The sequence below is a fragment of the Tigriopus californicus genome, chromosome 3, assembly GCF_007210705.1.
Source record: "Tigriopus californicus strain San Diego chromosome 3, Tcal_SD_v2.1, whole genome shotgun sequence".
Taxonomy (NCBI): Eukaryota; Metazoa; Arthropoda; class Copepoda; order Harpacticoida; family Harpacticidae; genus Tigriopus; species Tigriopus californicus.
The window spans coordinates 11,182,777-11,205,735 of record NC_081442.1 but is presented as its reverse complement, the minus strand read 5'-3'; the positions used below and the strand labels follow the sequence as shown (position 1 = coordinate 11,205,735).

At 38.4% G+C, this 22,959-nt stretch overlaps 2 protein-coding genes across 2 annotated transcripts; one reads left to right on the top strand and one right to left on the bottom strand.

Annotated features, from left to right (window-relative positions):
* Positions 1 to 3,753: 3,753 nt before the first annotated feature.
* On the top strand, positions 3,754 to 12,087 carry LOC131877885 (uncharacterized). Its single transcript, XM_059223707.1, has 5 exons — positions 3,754 to 3,938; positions 8,526 to 8,702; positions 10,207 to 10,431; positions 11,738 to 11,852; positions 11,920 to 12,087. The coding sequence occupies exons 2-4, from the start codon at positions 8,528 to 8,530 to the stop codon at positions 11,842 to 11,844; spliced, it is 507 nt and encodes a 168-aa protein (XP_059079690.1). The 5' UTR covers positions 3,754 to 3,938; positions 8,526 to 8,527; the 3' UTR covers positions 11,845 to 11,852; positions 11,920 to 12,087.
* A 3,785-nt stretch (positions 12,088 to 15,872) lies between these two features.
* LOC131878039 (protein henna-like) lies at positions 15,873 to 22,726 on the bottom strand. The gene is made up of 8 exons (XM_059223940.1): positions 22,536 to 22,726; positions 20,656 to 20,784; positions 17,863 to 18,052; positions 17,449 to 17,611; positions 16,898 to 17,094; positions 16,567 to 16,829; positions 16,273 to 16,502; positions 15,873 to 16,143 (listed from the first exon to the last, which is right to left on the bottom strand). Exons 1-8 carry the CDS (start codon positions 22,593 to 22,595, stop codon positions 15,987 to 15,989), a joined length of 1,389 nt encoding a protein of 462 aa, XP_059079923.1. The 5' UTR covers positions 22,596 to 22,726; the 3' UTR covers positions 15,873 to 15,986.
* Positions 22,727 to 22,959: the final 233 nt, after the last annotated feature.

The following is a 22,959-nucleotide window of genomic DNA, read 5'->3' as shown; positions in this document are numbered from 1 at the left end:
AGTCTGTTTTTTATTACTGTTACTAGATGTGAAATGGTCAATTCGCTGACAAATTATGCTTATCTAAAGTAAAAAAGTATCCACTTTGCAACTTATTGAGCGTCATTTTCAATAAACAATGAGCTTTGTGGATGACCTTTTTGGGGAGCATGTAGCTGGGAATAAAAGAACAATGACAAATTAAAATTAAACAAATTTAGAAAAAAGGTAAGATTTCAAAAGCCACTTCTCGTCCATGCTCTGTAGGGGTCCCCTTGAAATTCTCACTCAACCCAATTCCTTCAGAGTCAGTTTTGGGCACATCCTTAGAATTTGATCGCGTTAACGTCAGCATCCCATCCAACCATCAACCATCCAACCACCTGATTGGTTTTGAGGAAGATTGGTCCTTTCAGAAAGGGAACTGCTTGATCAGATATTTTGGAACTAAAGAGGAATCTCATTAGTCATGAAACGGGTTCATTTGCTCAAAGTTACGATATAACATTTAGTGCTTTGCACTCAAAGCCCTAATCAACACTCAACTTTAGTAGAATTCCTTATTTTGCTTCATTCATGGCATTGAGCATGAGGCAGGTCAATTTCAGGCCAAATTTGATGGAAAATATACATATTGACTATAGAGGGAGAAAATGTCGTTTTGCATTTTCAACGGCAACGCCTTGATTTCCCTTGGGAGCTGGCCATGTTGACTTTGTAAGACGCAAAGAAAACGTAAAGGTGACAGACGCTAATCTACCCCAGGTCAATACAGAGTGACTCCCACACCAATCCCAACGAACCAAGGTTTTGTAAATGAAGGCGATCCTTTCAAATCAAGATACGTGTTCTTCTTTTAGGATCCTTATAATCCGGAATTATTCAATTCTCTTTCATTCCCCAAATAAGGCGCTAATTTATTTTGGTTCACTTCCGTGTGTATCATGAGTGCTCATGTGTCAACTGTTTTTATATTTGAAAGGGTTTACGTCACTTGTCCCTTTTTGGGGGGGAGGGGGGATAAATGGAAATGATAAATGGGAAATTGCTGGGAAAAACAGAAAGGAACAATGATCGGCTCAACGTGTGAACTTTTTTATTATTATTCAGAGAGCATGACAATTCTCACTGGACAAGATAAATGGAGAATTCGCTTGCCAAATTTGCGAACTTTGTTCGGCCATGGAGGCTTCATTCAGACGGAACGCTCTCATTTTGGGTCTGCACCATCTCTTGTTGTGGAATCGAAAGAAAATGCAAGACAGCCAGCAATTTCGCCAAACCAACGATTGCCAATAACAATCTAACAGTAAAGGGTACTGTTTTTGACACCAAGGACAAATATACGTACATATCCAACACCCCTAGAAGAACCTACTGCATATGCAGGGGGCGAACCTGGAAAACTGTTTTTAGTCTGTTTGCAGCAATGTTGGTTCAAATCTTCGGCCTTTAATGCTACTTTCAGCACACAGCATATCAAAGAGTATGATGAGTAAAGACTGTTTTGGTATTCATGGTATTTGTCAATCAATTGAGGATACGGAAAGGTGATTTTGGTCATCTTTGAAGGGACTTGGATGGATGCCAATCACCTCCGTTCTCTTATGGGGGTTATTGTATTGACGGATATGACCAACAGATGGCGTTAGCAACCCATTGCGCCAGGGCATGATTGCTCAATTTTTAGTCTTCATTGAACACCACATTTCATGATCCTAATCTATAACGATTCCGTGTTGTCTTTTTCACTCAGTTCTGTTCTCCATGAGCATAGCAAAAGAAATATCAAATGTAAGTTAATGAATCACCGTCAATGGAACATCTTCCAAACTTATTAAGGCAGTTTAATCTCTGTGTATAGCTTCCCAGAGTAGATGGCGCCACCACCTCCTATAGAAAAAGGCACTGATTATTGACTTCCCACACAAAACTGACTTGTTACTGAATAAGTTTGATTTTCAAGACATGCTTTCATGCATTCTCTTGCAAAGGGTTGGTTTCATTTTCAAATTAAGAATTTGGCAAAGCTGGTTTTCAAGGTCTTTCTGGTAAAACTATGATATCTTCTAAGAATTGCCATGTTTTGAACGAATTATAATAAAGAGAGTGCGCCCCAAGGGAGGCCTTTGGACTAATTTGCTCAGACGCTGAGAATAAAATATGACAAAGTAACCACAATTGACGTTGGTTGATGTCTTCGTCGGCGTTAAATTCGTATTGTCGACGTTAATTTCCAACGCACTCAACAAAACATGGAAAGGTGTTTAGGGTTTTGATTTTAATATTTTTCAGGAACCCTGTACTCATCAGACTTCATCATTCAGCCTCCTAGTGGTATGAAGCGGAACTTCTAAAAACTGACGTGGTTAAATTCTGCTACGTAAAAGAAAAAACTAGCTTTTCATGCTTGATCGTGTGCACTACAAGACAATGTTTAAATGACCTCAATCTAAAATAAAATAATCACATTTTTGTGGGTCAACTACAAAACGTTTTTTCTGTCGGTGTTCTAAGTTTGCTACTTTTACTTTGCAGTGCACTGTCGGCACCCATTAGAGAGCTCATTTGTGTCCGTCTTATAAAACTCGAAGTTTCAGAGAGAATCTTGTGATGTAGCAAAATGATACGAGGTGTTACTAGAGTCGTTTTATTAGCATATTTTCTGTCTTGATACTGGTGCATATTTGATCTCGTCAACGAAATGATCATGTTTAAATTTGGTGCAAGACTTCCTTCAACTCATATCTAATTGGTCTTGGGAGGAAAAATTTAGTGCCTGAATTGCGATTCGATTGGATAACAATGCACAGCTAAACGCCCGGACATAGTTATCCATGTATTTGGTCCTAGATTGGGTTAATAATTGCGGAGGCTGACTGAAAATCCGATGCTAAGAATGCTGGCTAGTAACTTGTTCTTTATCGTGAATTGGGTTTTTGAGCTGATAATACCCTAGGAATTATAAGTACAGGTTCAAATTCATATTGTCAATTTTTGTCCCTGGCATTTTTGGTGCAAACCGTGTTGTTTGTATCTTGCTGACTTTTTCGTTTAAGTTGAGGCATTCAATAATGGTTCATGGTACGCTTTCAATGATTCGTCATAATATGACTCAAACTCTACCGTCATCTTACGTTTTCTGATATACAGTGAAATGGCAAAAAGTCCAATTTTTGATTGATGATTCAAGCTTTCTTTTCAAGTTCTGAATCGATTCATAGTCAACATTTTCACCCAAACGCTTCCGAATGTTAGAATGATTATTTGTGCCAAAATTATGCTTTTTTGCCAATTGGCTTGTTTTATGCATATGGCCATTTTTGCCATTTTCATATGAAATTCGCAATTATATAATGTTTCTTTTCATCCCAGGAATTGTATTTAGACCGACACAACAGGGATTAGATTATCTTACACTGCAACCTAAATTACTATGTTTGATATTAGTTCAGTCGAATATAACTCCAACAAAATTTTATGATCGCATGATTTCCAACATTTCAAAGCCAAATCTGAAATCATGTGATGAGTAAATAATTTTAAATTGAACGCAATTTTCATATATGTCTCAGCCCTATAAAAGGTACTTAATAGAACATTCATTGTTGACTCTACATAAGTGGGAATAGGTTTGGAACATCCCTACAGACTGACGGCATCATTTCTTTTCCCCAATGTCGTTCCTTGAACGGCGAATGGCGGCGCGTACCCGGGGACCTCGACCGGGTGTAAACCTCGAGGAAAAGAGAGACCGAGGATTCAACAGGCTTTTAAGGGGACGTTCCGAGTATTCCAGGTCCATTCCCCAACCGAGATCCAGGGAGCCTTCAAGTCCAAGGTATCCAAGGCAAGTGGAACAGTGGGCGTCGTCGGTTGTCACCTCAAATCACCATATCAGTTTCGCTTAACTCGCAATCTTTGGTCGAATTCCCTTCAAAGATCCTTTTGTTACCGAGGTAAGTGCCAAGATAATCCAACAAGTTTCGGGGATTTGCAGTTGTTTTAGGCCCTTTTTTTGCCAGTATTTGTTGAAGCAAAGCTAGATGAAACAGCTGGCAACTGGCTGAAACCCATTTTCACTAAAAGAACACTACGGATATGGTCCGGGGTTTGAAAATTTCATGCTTTCCATCTCTAATGGTTAATATTTCATATTACTACCTCAAGTTTAGAACTTATTGTGTTTCTTATGGATCAGACATTCCGTTGAATCACTTTCCGATTTTTTCTATGCTTTGATCATATGGGGAAATATGATCCAGAAACATGAGTGTGTGAGCTAGCACATTCTATGTTGCCTTATATTCCATATTCGTGAACATTGAAACGGAAAGGCAAAAATTAAAGCGAAGTTATTTTGAGTATGGCTTTTAAAGTGATATGCAGTTCATAGGGTGGAACCGAAGTGACAGAAGCAGAAAAATGGTCGCTTTCAATCATTTTAATCGATTTAATCGTTTCAGAAGAATACAAATTTCATTTTTTTTGAAAACTCCATACAGTTCGATATAAGAATAAAATTCATTTCCGTTTATTTTAAAACCATCTTTCAAAGCCATTCAAGTCCCTCAGATTCTACCAGTATTTGAAATGAAGGAAGCTTCGTTGTCACAATAATCATTTTCAAGCACTTCAAAGTCAAGACCAGATCTTATTGTGTTGCCCCCTGGCGTAATTCATTTGAAACCTTGATACAATCTCACATTTTGTCACCACAACGCGTGTCAAGTGACTTCTTTCCAATAGATGGTTGTTTATTCTTGGTATTGTTATAGAACAAACAAGGGATAGACTGAAAATGTGTTTTTACTGTGCGACGGGTAACAACAAAATCGTTAAATAAACAAAAATCATCCTCAGAGGGACACTCTTTTAACAGAAGGGATTTGTTCACTTCAAATGTAGCCTGATGTCATGGCATTAAAGGGCAGGAACCAGTGTACCAGCAAATTCAGTACCAGGACTTGTTGGCCATTTGTTGAGATACCTTGTGGGACGTGGGACTTAGTTCCCCAATAAACCCGGGAAAGTTTACATCCTTGATTTCCCCTTGTCCAGAAAACCTTGTTGATCTAACAAGAAACAGTCTTGAAGTTTTGTCGCCTGAAAATTGGGGACACTGAGTATCCCCCAAAAATGTCTTGATTGACTTTGATGTTAGTTGAAAAAAAAGAATTTTTCATTCAGTTCTTGAGGGATGATCAACATATCTTCATTATGAGGGTACTTCAAAAAACAATCGAACTGTTCAATTAGGAGTAATTCATCTCGGTGGAAACTTCCCTAATTCAATTTGAACCATGATTAACGATTGTCAAGAATGGACACTATCTTTTGTAAAGCATATCTCCTTGGGAAAAAGACAATAGACCTTGATTGTCATCTTGGAGAATCCAAATTTTAAACCTTCAAAAAATGAGAGTGTGCAATGAACTCATGAACCCAGAGGTTTTCTTATGTTTTCTTTAGTTAAAATGTATACTCTAGATTGGTAACACTCTATCTCATCAGTTTTGTTTTGTATACCTTTACTTTCATAGCTTTGCACCATCATATTAGTGATAAAGCGAGTCCCGACCCGTTCGTTTAATTGTTTGATTGAACTCGCAAAAAGGTAGAAAAGTAACCATTCGAACACAAAGTAGCAAAGGTATGAAACAGAAACCATTTTGTATTGGTTACACGTTTTACAACTTTCCAAGTAATAACTTTTTGTTCTGCGATCTTGCTTTTCTTGGTTTTTGGTTCCCAATAAAATAAGATAATATTTATGCACTTGGTGCTTTATGATATATTTTAAGTATTAAAAAAAAAGAATCATATCCCAACACACCCTTCTATTTACAAAAAAAAAGAAAAAAGATTCGTTTGTTCACAATGTTTAGAAATCACAATTTTCACACTACCTATTGATGGTTCTATCTCTTAAAAAGTAGGACCTGTCTGTTAATCAATACTAGTCGTAATAAGGAAAAAATAATCACAGTCACATTTACACATCCTTCTTCACGGATTATTTGAATGCTTGAAATGGTAGTATAAATATCATTCAGTTCATTCTATGTAAATTTGATCGAAGGATGGTTTAAAATTCACGCAAATGGTAATGGGTGCCCGTTTAAAAGTATATACAGAGGCTAAGTCATACAAACAAGCTAAAGCTCAACAATTAAAAAAAAAAAACACCACCAAGCTTTCAAAAAAGATACTAATTACCCTACGAACAAAAGTTGTTAGCGGGATTGAGATTGAACCTTGAGGTTGGGGCAAAAAGTGTCCTTGATATTAGATGACAGGTAATTAAACTTTAAAGGGATTTTTCTTCTTTTTAAAACGAATGTGGTGGACACCCTGGTAACCTAAAAAGATATTCACAAAGTACGGCCAACAATTCAAATCTTATTATGCTAAATTGAACAAATCTTGTAGTCGGGGAAAAAGGTTTGGATCTTTTTTTCAAAAGGTATCCCTCGAATTGACCCACTTTTATGAAGTGACAACCACAATTGGTGATTAATTACAGTTAGCTAATTCAATCAAACAATGCAGACATGTAAATCAGAGTTATTCAAATGAAGAAAGAGGTTTTGAATCATTCTTACGTTCAACTGAAAAGTTAAATTTCTTACTACATGAATGGCAACATAGGCTTACGGTAAGAGAATAGTATTTACACGCATTCTCTGAATAAGAAGACAAGTTGCAAGATTAATGATGGTCTTTTCGTATTTGACACTTTCTTTCCTCGTTAACAATACAAGACAATGGCGTTATTATTCCCCATGTATGAGTGAAATATACTTGTAATAGTTAGCTAACTTTGCAATACATTTTTTGGGAGGAAGGCAGTCTGAATCTAGAAATGATTTTGATACTTAAATGATTTAAGGGGTTCACTTTGCAAACCACAATCAATTATCTGCAAGCGTAAAAGGACCCTAATAATCCAATACATTGTTCCGGCCTTCATGCTGGTTACAGCAAGTTTATTGCCTCATTTGAGGTGAGTGTTTCATCTCACTTTAAGGGTTCCCATCGGAGCCTCATTAGATGTCGTCACATTTCTGCCTCCGTTGATTTGCCCGGGAAGTCACTCAGCGTGGAACAATAACGCGTCTGAACGGCCCTTAAGGACCTCTTGGAATTGTCGGAGAATCCCAAGAGATTGCAATGGTGATGGGTTCATCAATTATCTCATCTTTGACACTTGGTCAATAGTAGAACATGTCCCTGAAGCTCATCAGCGATAGAGATCTCGGCCTCGAGTGCCCAAGTGACATTCAGCGCGAGAACAATTGTCCGTAATTTGTCGTCTCCGGCAAACCCTAGAGGCTCGAGACCAGCTTCTTAAGAGCCCATAATTTAGTCATCGACCCTCTCAGACACTAACCATGTCCTTAGTTGATTAAGAGCGCCTCATTGTTCGAATATTCGTGCATATGGCTAAGACAGTTATTATAACTAAAGGAAGTGTGACGTCACAGCTTATCTTTAACGTCGATAATAAGGACCCTTATTTCCTACGTCAGACAGTCCAAACGAAATGGGGAAAGAGGCACGGTAGAGTACTAAATAAACTGTTCGTGACATGCCATGAACGCAGTTTCTCTTCTGGACATTATGTGACCTGGGTCACTAATTGTCAATAAAATTATAAAATAATTAGCCAGAAACAACTCAAAAGCATTTTAGTTGATAAAGAGGAATGGGCCTAACCGGCCCTTTGTTTGGAAAAGTCTAGCTCACAAAGCGCCTTCTGAGGTCCAGAACATAAATCATAGTTCGTGTAGCCCAAGGAAGCTCACAATAGGTGTTCCAATGTAAATGGAGAAGAGCCATACCGGATTGCTAAATGGAGAAATGTCTTGCTCTAGTTTTGTAACAGGCTAGGATAGGTCACCCTGAAGCTCGGAAAGTAAACCTTGGTTTTGGTTGCATAAAGTCTCTATTCAAGACGCATGAGTTTATCCCCCTATTTTTTGAAGATTCTCAAAAGACAATTGCAATATTTGAATCAACCATTAGCGTTGTTAGCCTTAGTAATATGGTTTGGGGGAACCTACTGTATAGTAGACAACCCTCCTTAGCTCATTTTGAACCCTGCTCAGGATTCTCATCAGGAATGGTCACTGAGCATAAAATAATAATGAGGACAGTGCCTCGGGCAGTTATTACCATGATATTGGAGGGAAACTAGTTCAAGCATAAGGGAACAACATTCATCGCGTTTAACACCGTACACCAATAGTACACCATGTACGTAAACTCCTCCACTGTTACAGATGAGTGGTCCAACGTCCTATATAGGCGCATACGCATACTATTATGACTATATCATTATATTACCTCCTCAAAGAAAACAATAAATTGAAGCAATTGAATCTCATGAACAATAAAACCCTAAAAGCATAAGGTTGACATAGTTTTCTTGTTAGAGTCCAAAGTTTTTTAAGACATGACCAATGTCTCAAACATTGAAGTCATTTCAAATCTGAATTCGATATGAACCAATGAACCATACATGATTTGCTCTTCCTTTGCAGGAATGAACTCTCCGGGAACCTTGTTGGGCCAAAATGGTTTGCTTAAGATCTCATTCCTGGGTTCTATCATCTTGGCTTTGGCCTTGAGCTCAGTGAATGCTTCGCCACTCTCAACATTGGCACAACAACATGGAGTGGGTCCTCATCAAGGTGGCTTGATCGAAGACCCTGGACAAGGTGAGTTTCTTAGAGATACTACATTCATGATAGATGAGAGGAGGGCAAAGGAAAACTAATTAACTAAAATGATACGTCTTCCTTTCTCTAACTTTGAGGGTTGCAGATAAATGACCTGTGTAATCTGAGTGAACGACAATTTCCTCATAATCAGCGAAAACCTTTCATTGGTACGAATTAGGAATCGTTTCTCTAAGGTTGAGCTAAATACTATGAGAACAGCATTGCTCTCTCTCTCTCTCTCTTCCACAAAATAAAAGAGGACATTCTAAATTCATAACCAGACGATGGATTAAAGAATTTCAGGTAGTCTTCCGGAATGGCAAGGACTGGATGAAAATATCGGCCATTTCAAATAGAATGGATGAGTTTTTTAAAAGGTGTTACTGCTGCTCTTTTTAAATTAAACCATTAGCTTTTTTGCAACCATTGAACAAAGCAGGATTAATCTGCCGCTGAACAGAGAAGGGAGTGCAACTTGCTTTGAGAATTGGAAAAATGAATTAAAAATGAATAAACGCCGCACTTGGTGGTCCAAGACGAGCTTTTGCATGAGGAAAAGTATACAAAAATCATACAGCAAGGCATAATTCAAGGCCAGTAAACTGAGATGGGAAGATCTGCTTTTAGTGACTCTTTGTCGTTTGAAAAGTACAAAAGTACTTCGGAAAAGTGGGGAATGATATGATTTTGAAAATACTTAATAACATAGCTTGTCTTTTAAACAGCCAGATTGAAAGGCTTGATGGGGTATGCCTGAACGATGTAGAGAGATTGGTCAGAGAGCCTTGAAAAGTATATGGGACTTGATCGTAGAAGTACCATATGCATTGCAAAATGAAATCGCCGTGGTTAAAACTGCCGAATCGGTTTCCATTTGAGAGCGAGTGTGACTCAAGATTTCATGTCTCTTGCCTTTTGTCTGATGACCTTGGAACACAGGGCTGGGCCTTTCTAATGAGCCAAGAAGGACGAAGCGATCACCCCAATACTATCAGGCATTTGGTACCAAACGTGCTGGAGCCAAAGGCTTCCATGAAGGAATCTTTGATGAAGGATTTGGAGGATTCACGACGCTGAAGAAACGACGTCCAGAAATGACATCACGAGGCATGCATGGCGATGCCTTCACAGGTGACCGCATCCCGTGGGAACACACACAACTTTTGAGCCCTCAGAGTTAGGGCCAGTTCAAGGGCATGACAGATGGTTGTCCTCCGCCTTTTTGTTTGAGGATCAGAACGACCTTTCTCGGGTTATTTTTCACTTTCTCTCGCTCTTGACAAATTGTTTTATCTCCCGATGACACATTTGAGGGACATTTTGTTCCCCACCATTGCCATTTTTTGTGGTGTGCCATTTTCCACGGACCACCACTGGTTCATCATTCCGCACTATTTTGACTGTGAAGCATTTTTGCCATTTTTTCGACAGTCACACTCTCTTTTTCTCTTTTTCTTCCCCTCCCCAAAATTCCCTTTATTCCACAACGACCTCGTCATAGACTACGACGTTCATATGGAAGGGAAACGTAACCCGGAAATGAACACGGACGGATTTTATGGCGACACCTTTAGCAATGGTTTTGGCGATTTCTACACGGCCAAGCGACTCATGTCCGAGCCTCGGACCAAGAACGCGGCTCGATACATCTTCCACAAGCGGATCCCCATCCACAAACGCATTCCCATTCATAAGCGAATTCCCATCCATAAACGCATGGACTCAGGTATGAATGGGTTCCACAGCGACACCTTTTCCAATGGGTTCGGCAACTTCATGACGGTCAAGAAGCGACTGTCCGGTTCGAACGATGGCTTCTATGGGGATACATTCAGCCACGGTTTCGGGGACTTTAGCACGGCCAAGAAAAGGATGATCAACCCTTTCCATGGAGACACGTTCAGCGATGGTTTTGGAGACTTTAGCACCGCCAAGAAGCGCATGATCAACTCCTTCCACGGGGATACCTTTAGCGATGGCTTTGGGGACTTTAGCACTGTTTGATTTCGTAGTGAGATCGTTGGTTAGCCATGCTTGAGTTATTGTTCAGTCACACCATTATCATTATGATTAGTCTCTCTCCATTGCGTACGATATTAAGCCGTGGTTTTTAACCCGTATCTGGAGTGGTGGCGCTCTAGTCTTGGAAATCATGAAGAAGCCCTAGTTGATGAAAAAAAAAGTAATATATTTCTTACCGAATGGTATTGAACCCAAAGTCAATTAACTACAGCCTCAATCAAGTGTAAACATCATCTCTTGTGATAGATCGTTATCAACCCCACAAATGTAAGCTTCAAGTCATCACGACAATTGTAACTACATTTTTTTCTACCCCCCTGACTTTGGCATCTTTCTATGGATGCAACACATCTCGAAACTCCTGTCGCCACGTGCTTCACTCACAAGCTGTCTGAAAAACAAACAAGCAAAATCAACACCTTCTATTCTTGCCATTCTAGAATGACTTGATCGATTAATATTCTTTATTTAAAACAAATACATTGAAAAAATGTCTAAATGTGTTTTGTAAATGGTTTGATGGAGACCACGTCAATGTGAAAAAAGGGATCCGAGACCCCAAAGGACCAAAACCGGGTAAGGTGGAATACAAACGGCTTCTTTACCTTGTCCACATTGTCCGTCAGCTTGACCCTACATGTCCAAAGTCCTAATCCTAAATTTAATGAGTGTCACAAATAATACGACCAAAGTAAGCATGAATACCTTCATCTAACTATTGCATGATTTTTTTTTGTATTGCATGCCAAAAGGAGTCTTCATCATTCTTTGGCATAATCTTTCCCTTTCGTGTCCATGCCATCAACAAACAAACTTTTGCTAGATTCCAATTCCAAATGCAACCTTCATTTGGTCGTGCAATGTCGTATCTTTTGTCTAAAGATGATTTGCTCTCCAGTGACGTTTATGTACTCGTACCTTGAACAAAACACTATCCTTGTGCAACAATTTATGTGCCAATATATTACTAGTATTGTGTTCGAAAATGGAAAAGATGTGACTTTTTTCAGGAGGATTTGGAGACTTTTACACCATGAAGAAGAGATACCCTGAGCATCAATCCATGGAGGATATCTTGGAAAGGTTGGAGGTCCTACATCAGCTTCAAGAGCAATAAATATTCAGGTGAAAAATATGACTGGCTGTGAGTTATTGACAGATGAAATTTATCAATTTGTTTGTTCTGTTCCAGCATGCAAAAAGACATAGAACAATAGAGGTTGAGCCCTGACCACATACTAGAAAGCATTGGATGGAATTTGCATTGATTTTAAAGACTACGACAACATGTCTAAAAGTTAACTTGTCAAGCAATCTTGATCATAGTTTGAAATCGAAATACAATCACTTATTTCCTGGATGAGACCATAGTGTGACATTTTGAACGATAGGCAAGGGGGCTTGGTTAATTTATTGATTTCCGAGTCCGATTCATAAATGCCAACTTGCCATGCCTTTTAGTAGATGGGATGAAGAAGTGCTTTACCATTGGTTGATTCCAAGAAAATGGGAAATGGTAGCTTTCCGTTTGTTTTTGTTATTTTTGCATTATTGGACACTCGATTGACTGAAACGGCATTGTTTCGTGGAGAAAGCGCCAACAAAACACGAACGGCAATCGAAGAGGCAAAGTGAGCTTATTCATAACCATGCCCATTGTCCAAAGTACAATGTGTTTTTTATCACTCAATACTGCAAATGAAACCCTAAGAGACTAAAACGACCTTTCTGCCAAATCTCAGAGGGAGTTCCAACTTTCTATTTGCAACTGTAAAATGTGAAGGTCAGAAAAATCCTGCTCGAAGAATAGTTAAGCAACAGCGTCAAAAATCAAATATGGAGAGCTTGTTTGAATATATCCTAGAGTACGTGATATGGTTGCAAAAAAGATAATATCGCTTTGAAGTGAGGACTCAACTTTATTAGCGCCTCACTCGACTTGCATGTAATTTGAGGCCACAAAGCGCCCAATTTGCACGTTCTCTGAAGATTCCTTGCGTGTTTCTCAGGCAGTAGGTCACTTGACGCTCTGGCCTTTGATATCTTGAGAAGGATCTCCTTGGGGAATGGGGGTGTGGTGGAGGGGAGTTCGCTCAAAATTGACAATTTGTGCATCCTCCATCCAACTGAATATTTGTGAACTCACACTTGGGGTACCATCTGAATGGGAAATGCCCGTTTTGTGAGGGCTTGAATTCATATTGGTGGAATGATTGCCTGGAAAGCTACCACTTACTCGACCACTCGACCACTTGTTATTGTATCCAATTACTATTGTTTAAAAGGCAAAAATATGATTTTTCATAAAAGTATTGCGATGAATTTAAGCCATAGGTTTTAGAAAACGGCGATAATTGCGTTTGAACACTTGAAAATAAAAAAGTCAATATCTTGACCGAAGGATGAACACTAATTTCACTAATGAGTACTTGCCATCAAACATCGCTTTTAGAACATGTAAAAACTTTTGGGACACCCTGTATGCATCTTGATCTGAAAGTTACTACTCTTCTCATCAAGGCTTTTTCTCTTGTACATGCTGTGTATTTCTAGAGACATCAAAAAATGAACGTACAGCAGTTCGCTGAATGGAACACCATGGACAATGGTATTATGGATAAATGGCAAGGGAACAATGTCAAAACCGAATACCCTCAAGATTGGGCAGAAAACTTTGAAAGCGAGGACAAAAGTTATTTGTTGGAGCCCGAAGATGTCTAACAGTTGCAGAATATACATTCTTTTTCTTTCTCTCTCATTTTCATCCCAATTCGCTTGAGAAGTGGGAAAATATGATCGAACTCTTGGCAGACTCGAAAGTTTGACCTCGACTTTCTCGCTTCTGAGGTTGTATGCAATACCTGGCCAATGGTCAAAGTCCATGTACGTTTATGTACTATGACTTTCTATTAACAAACTTACGTTCATTAATACAGCCTCACACAAAATCAACTTAAGTCTATTTCAAAGACAGTTTTTGATACTTTGAATCTGGCGATCTTTGAAATGCAAAATGCTCCTATCTGAAAACTTGAAATAGGTGATCAATGACCCACCAAAAATGTTGTGTCCAATGTAAATTGAGAGTTCAAATAATTCCTCCTATTTGAGTAGATTTAAACAAGTGTAACGCCGCATGCCTCACACCCTGTGGGAATATCTCAATAAATCTTACAAATAAAAATCCCGCTGGCAATACGTTCAAGGCCTTTAATAATAATTTTTGTTTTAAAACAATATATTCCAAAGCAAAGTCTCATTCGGCTCTCAACGATAAAGTTGATTTCCCTTCAAAAATGATCTCAGCAATATAAATTAAAAAAAAAAACAATGTTAGTTCAAAGCAATATCCCACAAAAAGACATTAGAAATTGAAAGCCCTAAAATCTTAGATAACAGTTCCATTTATTAGAGTACCAACTTCTTACGTCTGTTAGGCTGCCTAAACTAATAGTGGAAGACCAACGCTAGAATGACCATAAACTTAAGCCAATACATCATAATACCATGGTCCATGTTTTGTTTCTGAAATGCTACTGTAATAGACATTTTGCCACAGACTTGCTTGTTAAATGTTGGTACGTCCTTCAATTTTAGTCTCATCCCAATATCCAGCGCAGTTTATGTACAGTGATGAACAGTTTAGCCATATTCTAGTAAATTCTATTTACACACCGCTTGAAAGAGTGAACATTACATCCTCTCCTTTCAGTCTGATTCACACAACTCATAACCATTATAATTCAATGTGGAAAAATCAGTCATATTTTTTCAAGAGCCCAAGCATGGATAACCACATTTTCTTTCGTTTTCGTTGAGCCTAACAAAAACTAATATAGCGCACTCTGACGGGCTGTAGAGTAAACCATGTTTGTCTAGCGTGAGGACCTTATACAAGATTAGACGAGCAATATGCATTAACAAGGATCCTATAAATGCACAAATGGAATATTAAGATTGAATCTATTGGTATTATGCATTACCCGTCAATGATGTTTTATTATCATAATGAGTAGTCATGTGGTCAAAGCAAGGGCAATTTTTGAGGAAATGAAGAGCACTCACGATGCTCCCATCACAACATTTGAAATGAAATGTTAATGGGAATTTTTGACCATACAATGTTTCTACTCTGATAATTGTCATTCATTAGCAAGTAAGAGCATTCAAGTTCAAAGTAAAATGAGCATCGCGTATCTGTTAACTTCATCCACTATCTTTGTACGAGTAAGTAATCCAATAAAAGTTGCTACTTATTGTGCCGATGAAAGGTTAATTGCTGAAGCACTTAACATTTGAGAAAATGCTGTTATGAATGGACGAAGCTCATACTTTTACCTAAATTTTGACTTCCTTACATGATAAGCCTATCTACAATGAAATAAGTGCTGTTTGTATTTTTCTGATGATTTACAACAAATCAAAAGCCATTTCCAGCCTTTTTGTAGTGTATGTAGCTAACACAAATTTATGACATTTGCGTTCTCTAAGGCTATCACTTATTGTGCAAATATGCGTAAAAGTTTTTGCTATTTGGACCAAGATTCTTTTACACATTTTCAATCCTATTTTTGAACATTTTTGATTTATTGCAATGATGGCAAGTTTTAGTTGTCTATAAAAGTAGTGTTGGAGTTACTTTACTTATATATATTAATGGTTTGCCTTCAATATAAACGCCTTCGTAGACTACTTTGAACTTTTGTTACTTGTGCATACCATTCTTCCTTTTTTCGTGAAAAAATAACTTTTGTGTAAATCAATATGGCACACATCAGTTGCTGAGTTACAATTTACCTAATGGAAAAAAGGTACGATTCTTGGTTTTCTCACATTTTTGCATATTTACTTTTAAACTCACAAGTCCGTTAATCATAAATTTCAACTTGGCTATGTAATCCAATCAAAAATTTGCATTTCATGAGTTTCATTTTTCTTATTTGAAATAAAAAAAAAATGACGAACCTTCTTTTCCAATACACTTTGTGTTAATATAAAATGAGAACGAAAATCTGTTTCCTTATTGTACTGAATAAAAAGATATCATCCTTAAATCTTACATCACTTAAGAGGCATAGGACTCAAACAAAACCACCTAGTCTACAAAATATCTTGAAAGCCCACAAAATAAAGAATACAAATGAATCGGCTGTCAATTGCCTCTATTTTCTATTCTTAATTTGATCATTGAATCTTTACAAAACAGTGCTTAACACCAACCTACTCGACCCAAAGTGAAACGCAAAGTAGATGTATCAGTTAGAGTGCTTCCATGGCATCGGTGAGAGTTCGGAGCTCCCGATTCAAATGCCGCATATTCTTCAGGATCTGGTTCTTGCTGTCCAGCAATTCAATACTCTGAGTATACGGATCATATCGAGCGGTGAAGTTTCGCGGAATAGACGCAGCGAATTGGCTAAAAAGAGAAAGAAGGCTTATGAACGTGAGAACTAAACCGCAGGTATACACTCGTAGTTGCTTTCAACTCTAACTTTGTTGAACGCAATAAAACACAAAGTTCGTTTTAAATCGCAACTCAACTTACGACATTTTCATTTGAGCACTTTCGAAGCTCTCGGTCACGTAGTAGACGGGTTGGAACTCGGTGATGGGGTACTTTTGGATTCCAGTCTTCTCAGGGTCAAAGGTTCGAACCTCGGGCTTGTCCGACAAACAATATTCCAGCTCTCCAAAGGAAGACAAGAGACCAGCCCCGTAAGCTTTGAGCTCACCATGCTGGCGGCACAGACCAAACTCCACAGTAAACCAGTAGCACTATGAGTGGGGAAAATATGCATTTGAAGCATTGAAATTTATGTTGGTCAAAAATCACACTCACAGTGGCCAATTTTTCAATGTAGTCATCGCTGGCTCCAAGAGAGGCTAATCCAATTTCCTGAGAGAACTCAGCAAAGGCGGGATCGGCAAAGAGTGGAACATGACCAATGAGTTCATGGACCACATCAGGCTCTGGTGTGTACATGGGTCGAGATGAGTGGCGGATATATTGAGTAGAATGGAACACTCTGAAGGCCAGACCAGCCAGGAAATCCCTCGAGGATAGTAGTCCAGCCACGGGTCTCAAACTAAATCCAGTTGTACCTGGGACAAAAGTGTATAAATTAAGTTTGCCAAGGAAAGGCATTGGGGCTTAGTTGGCTGGGGCGTACTTTTCAAGAACTCGGAGATGTCCTGCAATTGCGGGATATTTTCCTCCTTGTAACCGCAGTTTTGCTCCAGAAGCGGAAAAATGTGATTGAACTCTTGGCAAGCGTGGGTTTTGAAGAGTTTCTTCAAATTTCTGTACACTGATCCCCAAGTAGCCGTCTCCTCGTCCGTGTATTCCACCCGTGGGATGGGTTCGCCACTGGAAATCAATTGACATAAGGATGTGAGGAATTGATTTCTTAAGCGGATCACAAATACAATCTGTTCACGCAACCTCCATACAGCTGGGAGGTCACTTATGCTGCATCAATGGCGAAAGATGTTTATTTGTTCAGTCTCAGGATAAGAGAGACATGAGCCCCAACTGAAAGTAAGATGGGTTTTTGTTGAAAGCACTCGCATTTTGCGAATCTTGCTGGTTTGAGTTGTTTGGCACACTTCGACAACTGACAATCTCCTATGTCTTTTGCGACCAAATGGGAATCTATAGGTTGGGTTACTTTTTCCCCTATCAATGTTTTGCAATCTCCTCAAACCATGATTTTGGACTCACTGCTTGTAATTGAAGGCAATGTCTGCGAATTCCTTTCGACGGGCCCTGTAAATCGGGTCAGTGAATCCAGGATGATCAGAATCGAGTTCCGAGCCATAGGACAAGATTTGATTGGCAAACTTATCCAAATCCTTCACTGTTCCAGGGAACCATGGGATACTATCTGGAAAAATAAAGCAAACCAAAAATTCGCTTTTTATGCCACAGAATTGGATCTTGATGAACACATGAACACAAAAGCGTCGTTAAGTTGTTTGATCGTTACCAAACCAATTACCTTTTTTACTGAAAGTTAGATTGATTTGCTGAATATCCCTTGAAGCATCACATAGCCCTGTCTAGAGAATATACTTTGTCCCCCCACTCAAATAATATACTTGAACAAAAAAAAAATGCCATCACCATCCCACCCACCTAAGCCTTTCCTCTTGTCATTTTTGTAGTCCCGAGAAACCACGCTGAAATAAGAAGCCTTGGATTTGATCTCGTCCAAAGCTGTTGGAATGTCTCCGGAGTCGCTCTGGCACTCCACCATGAACTCATAAGTCTCCTCATCACGCTTGGAAGAGCGTGATTCGATATGAAGCAAATTCACCTTGTTTCTCTGAAAGCAGCAATAGAATTCCAAAGACAATAAATACGAATACTCATTGATTGATTGATTGGTCGGACGACCATGATTATCCCCGACACAAGTTTTGGACCATTTAGAAATCCGACGCAGTAACCCGTCAAACTTGTCGCGGTCAGTATTCTTATCAGATGGAAACATGCCTCTCGACCAATTATCCAAAACTGTCCTACGCCATTGCAATCCAGTTCTCCACGTGAGCCATTTTTTTACGAAGGTATCGACGTCTGGTCAGAATTTGACGCCGAAGGCTTATTATGTAAACAATGGAGAACGACGCAGTTCAAGTCAATTCTAGACCAGTTATGCAATAACGTCTCGAAAATTTACCTTTGTTTCCATTCATTAAACTTTTAATATTGCTTATTCTCCTTATGTATTGACTTTTTGCAACGATCGGGTAGCATCTTTCAAGTCAGACTTGGACAAATTTTTAGATAGCATTCCAGATCAACCCTGCATTCAAGAACTAGCTCGGTCTGCCAACTCAAATTCGTTGGTAGACCAAATATCATATAAAAATTGAAAGGTAATAAATAGACGAATCATAACCTTTCATTTTAATAGTACTGGGCATTGCATTCCCTGTAGCGGTTAGAAAAGCCCGTGAAAAAACAATAATAAAAAGGAAGACTTGACAAAAGTTTAGGATGATAAATGAAATCAATCGGTATCACTTTTTCCTTTTAGAGAATGTTCCAACCCAAAACAACGATATCCAAAATATAAGTGAAAAAATGCCTCCAAATAGCCTTTAATGCAAAAAGAAGGTCTGTTTCATACGATTCTAGAATCTCCCAAAAACATTATTAACAAAATAGCAAATAATTTGTCACAATTATCCAACTTAGTATGGAAGTACGTGAGATTCTTACTTTGGAACTGAATGAAACACACTAAAAATGAAAATCGACCAATGCCTAAGAATAAGGTATGATGTCATAAAAGAGTGCTCAACAAAGAATCACCTCAAAAAATAAGTCCCTCCGAAAGGTCAACACATTGAGTCAACCACTCTCAAATTTACCGTAGCAAAAAAGAACTTGCCAGTCTTAGTTCATGGCCACATATTCAATTATAATCACTTTATGTACTGTGCTCTCGAAATTAGACACCATTATATAGAAATTGAGTTCTTAGCACCTAAAACTAGAGCAAATGTAGGGTTCTTTTTCTGGAGAAGAAAGAGCGGAAGAAGCATTCGAAATCTTATTGAACTTGCCTATCAAAAAGTACTAATCCCAAAATTGAAGCGGCAGATCTTGAAAAAGTATGTTAAACCCAACCTAATTTTACCTATTTTTATCCTAATTGACAAGATGTGTTTAAAAAACATTTCTTAGTATTCAGTCCATTCGCTCTAAAACTCGTCACACCACATACGTATGAGGTGAATGAGCTAGCTCTTCTGCATCTTACAAAGAGGTTTTTACTGCAAATTAACTGTGTAAAGAAATTCAATCATTGGTTTAGTTCTAAATCCAAGGCCTTTCCGTTCAATTGTGCCATATCCTTGTACCATACCATTTACCCCATAGAAAAAAGTCTTTCCCTAATTTTGACGGATTAATCAGCATTGTTCCGTTACAATGGCTGCCTAAGAAGCCATTTAATATCGACAAATTGTGTCTCGATTGTCCACAGAGTGTCTATTGAATTTTGCCACAGGCATCAGTTGCCTTGTTTGGACTTTTTCTTCACCAAAAATCTAGCAAATATGCCCGTGACATACTTCGTGTCCAAAGGTCAGCTTTTACCCAGATGGACTACCAATTCCAATGAAAAATGGTCTGGAAGTAAGACAGAACATCAAAATAAGTCTCGAAACATGACCAAGCCTTCTCATTCATCAAGGTCGGTGGAACCCAAAAACTAGTTCCGAAACTTGAAAAAAATATCGATCGTTTTAAGTTGGACAAAATAGCAAATGCAGGAACAGAGCAAGATATGAACTACTGGAGGAAACAAAAAAAACGGTTTCTGGTCTTTTTTATCAAATTTGTACTGACCTGAAAAAATCGGATTTTCCAAGGCCTAGTTTTAAGTCTTTTGAGTATTTTTTTATTGACTCACGTCTAATGCTCCTGATAATGGATTGAATCAAATTTTCAACTCATTTGCTTTTTAGGGACATGGTTCATCCAGAACTATCCAGAACATATAATAACCAATATTTGAAACTATCCCTAGATCTCGAACAATATGGGGCTAAAGTTTTTTTTGTACTAGCAGGTAGGCAATGGGAATTCCTTGGGACCATTGATTACGTTTTTTCCAAAATGACACAAAAATGTAAAAGAGAAAAAAAAGAACCTATCAAAAACAGTTTTGTCAAGTATTTCATATCTGAAAATAGACTGGGTAAAGGGTCCCGAATCACTTTCTTTGCTTTTTAATTTTTTTCTCAACTTAAAGCAATTGGTTCCAAGAGGCAACTTATTTCTTTTTTTAGGCCTAAATTTTACTCACAACATACGATACGAAGTAACTGAAAGCGTCCCAAAAGATTTTTACAATGTATTGGACAAACATTAAAGTCAACATTTATCCAAAATACCTGACTATTATAATCTTACCTTGAACGTGTCCAAGACATCGGCCAAAACTCCGGATCCATCTTCTTGGTCTGGAGTAAAGATCAGCCAAGTATTTTTGGCCGAATCCTTTCCAGTTTGAATGTACTGACCACGACCCATGTATGTCGGCTAAAAGGAAAATAAATCACGAGGAGAGATGTGATCCGATTGAGATTTTGGGTTCAACTGTCAAGGTTTGGATGAAGGACGACTGCTCTTATTTGTCCGAGGCCCTGCCTAATTTCGCTAACTGGTGGAAAACGTTATCACCAAGATCTTGAGCTATCATCACTGAAAGAACTGTCCATATCCACAACCATTCTTCATCCAACAACTACCATTCCATCCGCCCCTCCCCCAAACCAAAAGGTCAAGATCATTAATCGTCCATTTCAAAAGTGTCGCTTTAACATACGCATGAAATGGTTACCCACAGTGGGTTGGGAATATTTCTTACAGTGTTCTTGTCTGATGAAACATTTCTGCTAAGTGTACTAAGACGTTTGTGTAGCTATAGGTGAATGTGGTCAAACCAATCGCCCGAGGGACCACTTAGGGGCCACTTTGGTGGACTGTGCAACTCGGGTAGATAATTGACCTTTGCATGACTCTCGGGGTTTCAATTCAAAGACTTTGTTTGCAATTTGCCTGTGGAACATATTTGCATAACCCCCGTGGTCCAATACATAGAAGGTTCATTCGAAAAATATAAAAAATTGAATTGCGCGAAAATTGGAGGGGCACGAAGAGAAAGAATTGGGATTGTTGTTTTACTCGATTTTTAACAATCAAGCAAATATCTTAGTACGTTTGAAGGAAAAAAGCTGGAAACAACCTGAAATATTGCGTCAAATGAACATGTTTCTCACGTATTGCAGCAATTACCATTTAGTTTAAAATGTTTGAGCTTCTGCGAAATGAGATGCATTTCATCGTAAGGAACTATGTATACCTATTCGGCGCCCTTTCCTCAAGTAAAATAAAGGGTTGGTCATGGTTAGCTCACGTAGAATTTTAACAAAAAATAACACTTTTTGAGCAACAAGTGTGTATTGTGTCATTTATACTTACTAACTTGAAGTATCATTTTTGTATTTTAATGAGTGTGGATATTTTCTCCATGATCAACGAATTCATCTAAATATTTTTCTGCCGTCTCTTGTCATTATAAGTAAAGGTAAAAAGCGGGTAAGCATTTTGGCAAAAAGTAAATCTTGAAGGATCCAGATAGTTATTTAAATGCTACAGTACATAAAAATATGCAGAAAAGTTTGTCATGATCTTATGCAAAGCGAGACATCACTACTAATGCTTGTCTTTCTGGCCGTATTTCTACTTTACATTAATATATATCCGTCGGATTATAATAAGCTTGAAAACTGAAAAGAATTTAAAAGTTGATGTAAATTCGCGAGGTTTAATCTTTCGGCCAATTGTAAAAGAATATTGGATTTTCGCTTTGACTTCGATTGAAAGTAATATTGAGGCAACAAACGTGCAAACTGAGATAGTCCAAGGGTTGTTTTAAGTACCGAGAATGGATATCACACTATTCGTCTTCTTCCCAGTCAGATTTTCTGCCTTTTTTCAATTTCACTCAGTCTGGAAAACTTCCAAATTTACACAAATCGAGTTACCCAAGTTACCTAACTAACATCCAGTTCCAACTTTCAGCATCAATTAGTTCCACGAAGAACTTCAACGCTTTACATAGCTCTAAATGTCTCAAATTGGACAGGGAATATTGTCGGCTGACTAGAAAATTTGTCTTATTGTTTAAAATGAAACTTTTTTGCCTTCAGACTCTTAATATGCAGCTACAAAATTACTGAATGAAGATGATTGAGGTTTGTTTATGATGCCAATAATCACAAAGTTACCTTATCATTAGGTGGCGAACCATTGGTGCCGTTCACCCCGTTAATAGCGGTTCCGTTCATGATTGGTGTACTGCAAGGGTCGATGCTAAGCTCCTTCAAGAAGTTTCTACAACGAGGTAGTCCAGCGATGCCAATCGGTCTAATTCAGACGAGAGACTGTTTTCAAAGGTCTCTCGCGAGTCGTTCCATCCAAACGCTAGCGAGGGTCGAGATTTTCTTGTAGATTTCATTAATGGCTCCAATCTGGTTTTCAAGAGACTTGACCATTGTGAACATATTCGGGCATAGCCAAGAACACTTTATACCTGATCTAATTCGTTCCCTGGTTTTGGGGCTCTTTCTTCGTATCTTCGTAAATACAGGCATTCGCATAATTGACGGTATTAAAAGAAGTGAGATATTTTTATGGACGGGCCCCTCGAGT

What these genes read in the sequence shown, in the direction of transcription:
- LOC131877885 (XM_059223707.1), top strand. Translation starts at nt 8,528, where the DNA reads ATGAACTCTCCGGGAACCTTGTTGGGCCAAAATGGTTTGCTTAAGATC. An exon ending in GATCGAAGACCCTGGACAAG is followed by an intron (nt 8,703 to 10,206) that starts GTGAGTTTCTTA and finishes ACCTCGTCATAG; the next exon opens with ACTACGACGTTCATATGGAA. An exon ending in CCATAAACGCATGGACTCAG is followed by an intron (nt 10,432 to 11,737) that starts GTATGAATGGGT and finishes GACTTTTTTCAG; the next exon opens with GAGGATTTGGAGACTTTTAC.
- LOC131878039 (XM_059223940.1), bottom strand. Translation starts at nt 22,595, where the DNA reads ATGAACGGAACCGCTATTAACGGGGTGAACGGCACCAATGGTTCGCCA. An exon ending in ATTGCCTTCAATTACAAGCA is followed by an intron (nt 17,095 to 17,448) that starts GTGAGTCCAAAA and finishes ATTGATTTCCAG; the next exon opens with TGGCGAACCCATCCCACGGG. An exon ending in ACATTGAAAAATTGGCCACT is followed by an intron (nt 16,503 to 16,566) that starts GTGAGTGTGATT and finishes CCCCACTCATAG; the next exon opens with TGCTACTGGTTTACTGTGGA.